This window comes from Rhinopithecus bieti, unplaced genomic scaffold (assembly GCF_001698545.2).
Source record: "Rhinopithecus bieti isolate Rb0 unplaced genomic scaffold, ASM169854v2 scaffold_57210, whole genome shotgun sequence".
Lineage (NCBI taxonomy): Eukaryota > Metazoa > Chordata > Mammalia > Primates > Cercopithecidae > Rhinopithecus > Rhinopithecus bieti.
The window spans coordinates 706,203-714,604 of record NW_016823439.1 but is presented as its reverse complement, the minus strand read 5'-3'; the positions used below and the strand labels follow the sequence as shown (position 1 = coordinate 714,604).

Here is an 8,402-nt window from a genome sequence, read left to right as displayed (position 1 = left end):
TACCAAAAATACAAAAACTAGCTGGGCATCGTGGCACATACTTGTAATCCCAGCTACTCAGGAGGCTGAGGCAGGAGAACCGTTTGAACCCGGGAGGCAGATGTTGCAGTGAGCCAAGATGGCACCACTGCACTCTACAGACAACACAGCAAGACTTTGTCTCAAAAAAAAAGGAAAGAAAGAAAGACTCCGTGGCCTGGGCATGGTGGTTCCATGCCTCTCATCCCACCTGTTTGGGAGGCAGAGACGGGTCGACTGCTTGAGCCCAGGAGTTTGAGCCCAGCCTGGGCAACATGGTAAAACTCCCTCTCTACAAAAAGTACAAAAATTAGCCAGACATGGTAGTGTGTGTCTGCAGTCCCAGCTACTCAGGAGGCTCAGGTGGGAGGATCACTTGACCCCTGGGGATCAAGGCTGCAGTAAGCTATGATGGTGCCACTGCATTCTAGCCTGAAGAAGGCACTGCTAGTCACAAATCTTCTGAAACTGGCATTTTGGTTGTAAGAACTGTTTGGTGGTAATAGCAGTATAGTTCACATACATCACCTTTTCCCTTACATGAGTTGTTCCACCAGATTTCTTTTTGCTTTTCTGTTTGAGACAAGAGTTTCCCGCTGTCAGCCAGGCTGGAGTGCAATGGCATGATAGCTCACTGTAACCTCTGCCTCCCAGGTTCAAGCGATTCTCTTGCCTCAGCCTCCTGAGTAGCTGGGATGACAGACGCGCACCACCAGATATTTTTGTATTTTTAGTAGAGACAGGGTTTCACCATGTTTGCCAGGCTAGTCTCGAACTCCTGTCCTCAAATGATCCACCTGCCTTGGCCTCCCACAGTACTGGGATTATAGGTGTGAGCCACCACGACCAGCCCTCCAACCAGATTTCAAAGTGTGTTTTATTTCACAAAACAAAATGTTGATAATTTATAGAACATACATATACATATGTGTGTATATATATAACATAATACTTCTTTGAAAAGTATATAAAAATAAAACTGATAGACTGTCAGAGCATAAGACTTGAGAACATGTGTCTGCTTGCATCATAGAATCCCCTACCTCCTTGTCCCGATATTATTTTTCTCCCCATCTGAGACACTTCTATGTTCTCAGTTGTTGCTTGTTTAGCAAGATTTTCATTTATTTATCATTAGAGACAGAGTTTCTTGTCGCTCAGGCTGGAGTTTAGTGGCACGATCTCGGCTCACTGCAGCCTCTGCCTCCTGGGTTCAAGCAATTCTCCTGTCTCAGCCTCCTGAGTACCTGGGATTACAAGCGCCCACCACCATGCCTGGCTAATTTTTTTTATTTTTAGTAGAGGGTTTCGCCATGTTGGCTAGGCTGGTCTTGAACTCCTGACCTCAGGTGATCCACCCACCTCAGCCTCCCAAAGTGCTAGGATTACAGGTGTGAGCCACTGTGCCCGGCCCAAGATTTTTTAAAACAGCATTATTTCTTCCTGTTATAAAGATGGAAAACTGTGAGCTTGAAGTCAGAGACAAGGGAAAAAAAGTTATAAACTCTGGCTAATTTATTTTGGCAGAGGAGAAGATACCAGAAGAGTCCTTCTGTAAAATAAAAGATGTGGGAAATTAGGGTGATTCTAGTGTGATCTTGGAAAGACAATTGAAGAAGACTGTTAACTCTGAAACTCCAATTCTAATTTGGTTTTTTATGTTTGTTTGTTTGTTTTTGTGGGGTTTTTTTTGAGACAGAGTCTCACTCTGTCGCCCAGGCTAGAGTGCAGTGGCGTGATCTCGGCTCACTGCAACCTCCACCTCCTAGGTTCAAGAGATTCTCCTGCCTCCTGAGTAGCTGGGATTACAGGTGTCTGCCATCACTCCCGGCTGACTTTTGTATTTTTATTAGAGATAGGGTTTTACCATGTTGGCCAGGCTGGTCTCGAATTTCTGACCTCAAGTGATCTGCCGGTATCAGCCTCCCAAAGTCCTGGGATTACAGGCAGGAGCCACAGCTTCCAGCCTGCTTCATTCAAAATTAGAATTAGTGTTTGTGCAATTGATCTTTCAAGTAAGATTGATCATTTGCTGCATGTTTGAAAGACAGCATTTTGTACATAAGCATGACACTTTGGACTGGTAGGTAACCTATACAGAGATTGGATTTTCAGATATGTAGACTGGATTTTCAGAAATAATTTTATCAAATTTCATGTTTTCAAACTTACTCATTCAGGTTACGTGCATAGCAACTTGTTTAACTGTGCAAGAAACCAGTGCACGCCTGTTTTCACAGCTGCTGGGGAAGGCTGAAGCAGGAGGATCCCCTGAGGCCAGAAGTTCGATAATTACTGCACCCCAGCCTGGGCAACAAAGCAAGACTTTGTCTCTGCGGAGGAAAAAAAAGAAAAAAGACACCATAGTGACATCATTAGCGCCAAACCCTTAAAGGCAGGAGCTAGTTTACGTTATTTACCTTTTAATCTGTAGAGCGTTTTTGAGTTTTATGTCAGTAGTGTCACCAAGCATACTAGGAAAGGACATGCTGAATAAGATCATCAAAAGGGGTGTGGAGTATGTAGATAAGCGCAGTGACTGCTGGCTATTTGTACCCTAGGCTTATATTTCCTAAGATTTTGAATAGCCAGATATTAAAAATATAGCTGCTGGATTATTGTAATTTGCAAAAAATCTTTATTTCAGAAATTAGGGGATCTGAAGAGCACATGAGAAAAATGACCCTATATTTAGAGTGGTTTAATCTAAGGGTTAGCTCCCAGGCAGGACAGGGGGACTTATGTTTACTTGGCAGCGCAACTACCATGATTACAAAAGTGGTTTTCCCAGGATGGGTGCCTAATTTGTAGTGGTGTGGACTAGTGTTTCTGTTTGTACTCTTCCCTGTTCTGGCTTGTTTGTGAAAAACGGGAGTACCCAGAGATTGATGTCTGAACTGTCATTTTTTTTCCTGAGGTATCCAGTCCAGAGGCTCTAAGGGAGTGTTACCTTCACATTTTCCTTGTTTGTAGTCCTCAGGGAGTGTTACCCTCACATTTTTGTTGTTTGTAGCCCTTTCCTTTTCAAAGCTAACAACTTAGCATCTTCTGACTTTTCTTCTGTCTTTATATATTTTTGTGAACCTCCAGAGTCCTTCTGCTTTTTTTTTTTTTTTCTTGGAGACCGAGTTTTGCTCTCGTAGCCCAGGCTGGAGTGCAATGGCGTGATCTCAGCTCACAGCAACCTCAGCCTCAAGGGTTCAAGGGATTCTCCTGCCTCAGCCTCCTGAGTAGCGGGGATTACAGGCATGCACCACCACGCCCGGTGAATTTTTATATTTTTAGTAGAGATGGGGTTTCACCATGTTGGCCAGGCTGGTCTCACACTCCTAACCTCAGGTGATTTACCTGCCTCAGCCTCCCAAATTGCTGGGATTACAGGTGTGAGCCACGGTGCCTGGCTGCAGTGTCCTTCTCTTTTTATTATTATTATTATTATACTTTAAGTTCTAGGGTACATGTGCACAATGTGCTGGTTTGTTGCATATGTATACATGTGCCATGTTGATTTGCTGCACCCATTAATTCGTCATTTACGTTAAGTATTTCTCCTAATGCTATCCCTCCCCCATTCCCCCACCCCATGACAGGCCCCAGTGTGTAATGTTCCCCGCCCTGTGTCCAGTGTTCTCATTGTTCTGTTCCCACCTGTCAGAACATGCAGTGTTTGGTTTTCTGTCCTTGCGATAGTTTGCCCAGAATTATGGTTTCCGGTTTCATCCACGTCCCTACAAAGGACATGAACTCATCCTTTTTTATGGCTGCATAGTATTCCATGTTGTATATGTGCCACATTTTCTTATCCAGTCTGTCGTTGATGAACATTTGGGTTGATTCCAAGTCTTTGCTATTGTGAATAGTGCCACAATAAACATACGTGTGCATGTGTCTTTAAAGTAGCATGATTTATAATCCTATGGGTATATACCCAGTAATGGGATTACTGGGTCAAATCGTATTTCTAGTTCTAGATCCTTGAGGAATCGCCACACTGCCTTCCATTGTCCTTCTGTTAAGGACCCTGTGATTACATTAGGCCCATCTGGATAAACTTTTCATCTTAAATCAATTACATCTGAAAACTTCCTTTTTTTTTTTTTTTTTTTTTTTTTCTCGAGTTGGAGTCTCACTCTGTCGCCCAGACTGGAGTGTAATGGCGCGATATCTGCTCACGCAAGCTCTGCCTACCAGGTTGAAGCAGTTCTCCTGCCTTAGCCTCCTGAGTAGCTGGGCTTACAGGTACCGCCACCACACCAGGCTAATTTTTGCATTTTTAGTAGAGATGAGGTTTCACCATATTGGCCAGGCTAGTCTCAGATCACTCCTGACCTTGTGATCTGCCCGTTTCAGCCTCCCAAAGTGCTGGGATTACAGCCGTGAGCCACTGCCCAGCCATTTCTGGCTCTTAAACTTTGGAAAAGTCTTTATCTTCTAAGTGGCAGACTAGAACTTATGCAAGGAGAGTGACCCTATGTGAAGAGTGTTTTGAATCTGAGGGTAAGATGTCAGGCCACAACCATGCCTTCCACTTACCCATCAGGGAAGATACCCTGACCACAAAAGTGGTTTTCCCAGGGCGAGTTTCACTCATTGCATTCTGTTTGCTGGCCCCTGTGATTTCCCCAAATGTGGGAGACTCAACTGCCTAATTTGTGATAGTGGGCGACTGTGTTCACGCTTTCCCCTGTGTTATTCTTTGTCAAATGGGAAGTAGCCAGTGTGATTGTCAAGTGGCCGATTTTGGCTTCTCCTTGCTTGTTTCTTGTGAACTGTGTCTTTAAATTTCCATGGACGTGAGAAGCTGTACTACTGTTTAGTCTGTGATAGTAACAGGCTTCCTTGGTCTTTTCTCTTGTCTGTGTTCCCTTAATCCAGCATAAACTTTGTACACAGTGAGTACCACATATATGTTGGCTGAGTCAAATGAACTGGAAATCAAACTCAGGAAGGATTTCCTGTAAGCATTTTTATTTTTAGAGATAGGGTCTTGCTCTTGTCTCCCAGACTGGAGTATAGTAGTGCTCGATCATGGCTCAAAGCAGCCTTGACCTCCTGGACTCAAACAGTCCTTCTATCTCAGCCTTCCAAGTAGCTATGCAGGCACATGCCACCATGGCTGGCTAATTTTTTTTTTTTTTTTTTTTTTTTGAGACGGAGTTTCCCTCTTGTTGCCCAGGCTGGAGTGCAATGGTTTGATCTCGGCTCACAGCAGCCTCTACCTCCTGAGTTCAAGCAATTTTCCTGCCTCAGCCTCCTGAGTAGCTGGGATTACAGGTGCCCGCCACAATGCCTGGCTACTTTTTTGTATTTTTTAGTAGAGACAGGGTTTCGCCATGTTGGCCAGACTGGTCTTGAACTCTTGGCCTTGGGTGATCCACCTGCCTCGTCCTCCCAAAGTACTGGGATTACAGGTGTGAGCCACCGCACATGGTCAGCTGGCTAATTAAAAAAAAAAAACTTATTGTAGCGATAGGGTCTCGCTACGTTGCCCAGGCTGGTCTGAACTGTTGGCCTCAAGTGATCCTCCCACCTCGGCCTCTCAAGGTGCTGGGATTACAAGCATGAGTATGATACCTGGCCCCTAAAGGATTTTAACCTGCTCTTAACAATGACTTTAGAATTGAAATTCATTTACTGCATTCTAAAATGACTGTTTTGAATGGATCAGCTTTAGGTTCTGACATAGTAGTAGTTTTTTTTGTATTTTTGTTTTGTTTTTTTTTGTTTTTTTGAGATGGAGTTTTGCTCTTGTTGCTCAGTCTGTAGTGCAATGGCACGATCTTGGCTCACTGCAACCTCTGCTTCCCAGGTTCAAGTGATTCTCTTGCCTCAGCCTCCTGGGTAGCTGAGATTACAGATGCCTGCCACCAAGCCTGGCTTTTTTTTTTTTTTTTTTTTTTGAGATGGAGTTTCTCTCTTGTTATCCAAGCTGGAGTGCAATGCTGTGATCTTGGCTCACTGCAACCTCCGCCCGCTGGGTTCAACTGATTCTCCTGCCTCAGCCTCCTGAGTAACTGGGATTACAGGCACCTGCCACCACGCCTGGCTAATTTTTATATTTTTATTAGAGATGGGGTTTCACCATTTTGGCCAGACTAGGCTTGAACTCCTGACCTCAGTTGATCTGCCCTCGTTGGCTTCGCAAAGTGCTGAGATCACAGGCGTGAGCCACTGCTCCTAGTCGACTAATTTTTGTATTTTAGTAGAGATGGGGTTTCACTGTGTTGGTCAGGCTGGTCTCAAACTCGTGACTTCAGGTGATCCATTAACCTCAGCCTCCCAGTGTGCTGGGATTACATGTGTGAGCCACGGCCCATAGTAGTTTTAAAAAGGCAAGAGGTTACATATTACTGTGATCTATCAATTTAAAATGCAAAAGTCCAGGCTCAGTGGCTTGTGCTTGTATTGTAATCCCAGTACTTTTGGAGGCCCAGGTGACAGAACAAGACCCTGTCTCTAAAAATTAAAAACATGTTTAAAGGAAATCCTTTTGGAAATGCTTCCTGAGTTTGATTTCCAGTTCATTCAATTCAACCAATATATAATGGGGTACTTATTGTGGATAAAGCTTATTCTGGGTGAGGGAAATGCAGATACCCTTGGAACATAGTCCTTGTCATAATCGGGAGTCTGTCTGGGGAAGGGAGATGGGGAAGCCATCTATTAATATTATACCATACAATTTACCCATTTAAAAGATAGTTTGATTTTTGGAAAGAGCCAGAGATTGTCTGGAGACTTTTTTTTTTATGTGAACATAACCTCAATATTTTATTGTCTTCATTATAAAACAAACGATGACACTTAGAACTGGATATCATTTGGCCCTTTCTCTTCTCATCTCCTCCCACTTCAAAATGCTTACCTCTCTTAATACCCAGCATTCTCTTTGTTCTGCAGTTGGACTCAGCACACTCAAGGCTTGGCACAATCTTCTTTGTAGTTTTAGCCTTTTTCGGGAAAATCAACTAGTTTGCCCGCCCATACAGATACTTGTCATTTTGTGTTTTTTTTTTTGTTTGTTTTCTTTGTTTTTTTTTGAGACGGAGTCTTGCTTTGTCACCCAGGCTGAAGTGCAGTGGCACCATCTTGGCTCACTGCAAGCTCCGCCTCCCGGGTTCACACCATTCTCCTGCCTCAGCCTCTGAGTAGCTGGGACTACAGGCACGCACCACCACGCCCGGCTAATTTTTTGTATTTTTAGTAGAGACGGGGTTTCACCAGGTTAGCCAGGATGGTCTCGATCTCCTGACCTCGTGATCCGCCCGCCTCGGCCTCCCAGAGTGCTGGGATTACAGGCGTGAGCCACCGCGCCCGGCCAAGAACAGGTGTTTTTCATCATTAGCAACACTCAAAGAAATTCAAGAATACTTTATGAATGGTGAAAATACTGGAGTAGACAATGTGGTCATCAGAAATGAAGTATTCCCGGCATAGCAAAAAGGGTCTGTTAGTACCTGTGATATCAGAGCCCTGGGGTCACAAATAATCATAGAGGCCTCAGAGCTGTTGTCAGCCTGGCATTCCTGGATACCATTGAAAGCAGCCAAAGTATTACTTTCCTGATGTGAAATCAAACCTTCTGGAATAAAATTAGGAAGACAGTTCAATAATGAGATTATATAGTATAACTGAGGTGGGCTGGGTCATACTTTGTGGATGAAGGTAATCCAGCAATTGTCCTAAATCAGCAATTGTACTAAATAGTGTGGAGTTGGTTTTTTGCTGCTGTTGTTGTTTTTTGTTGATTGGGGAGCGGTTAAGACAGGGTCTTACTCTCACTAGGCTGGGGTGTAGTGGCACAACACAGCCTCAATCTCCCCAAGCTCAGGTGATATCAGCACCTCGGCCTCCCAAAGTGATGGGATTACAGGCATGAGCTACCGCCCCTGGCCTAAACAGAGTTAGTATGGTTTTCATTGCACAGCTTTGTGGCTGAGAAATGCAGCTTCAGGGCCAGTGTGTTTCAGGAGCGAATGGATTTGGCTCTCCACAACTCAAGAGTGTTGAGTAAGACATTTAGTGGCCGGGCACAGTGGCTCATGCCTGTAATCCCAGCACTTTGGGAGGCTGAGGCAGGCAGATCACCTGAGGTCAGGGGTTCGAGACCAGCCTGGCCAACATGGCGAAACCCTGTCTCTACCAAAAACACAAAAAATTAGCCAGGTGTGGTGGTGCATGCCTATAGTCCCAGCTACTCAGGAGGCTGAGGCAGGAGAATTGCTTGAATTCAAGAGATGGAGGTTGCAGTGAGCCAAGATCATGTCACTGCACTCCAGCCTGGGTGACAGAGTGAGACTCTGTCTTAAAAATAATAATAATAATAAAAAATTAGATTCAGTGACATTGGCATTAACTTTTTTTTTTTTTTTTTTTTTTTTTTT

General features: G+C 44.2%; 1 protein-coding gene across 1 annotated transcript in view; it reads left to right on the top strand.

Moving 5' to 3' along the window:
• Positions 1–7,994: 7,994 nt before the first annotated feature.
• Positions 7,995–8,402, top strand: part of LOC108521623 (immunoglobulin-binding protein 1) — a 3,636-nt gene continuing 3,228 nt past the window's right edge. Inside the window, 1 exon segment of the mRNA XM_083287435.1 lies at positions 7,995–8,028. Coding sequence (XP_083143561.1) covers positions 7,995–8,028 — 34 coding nt within the window.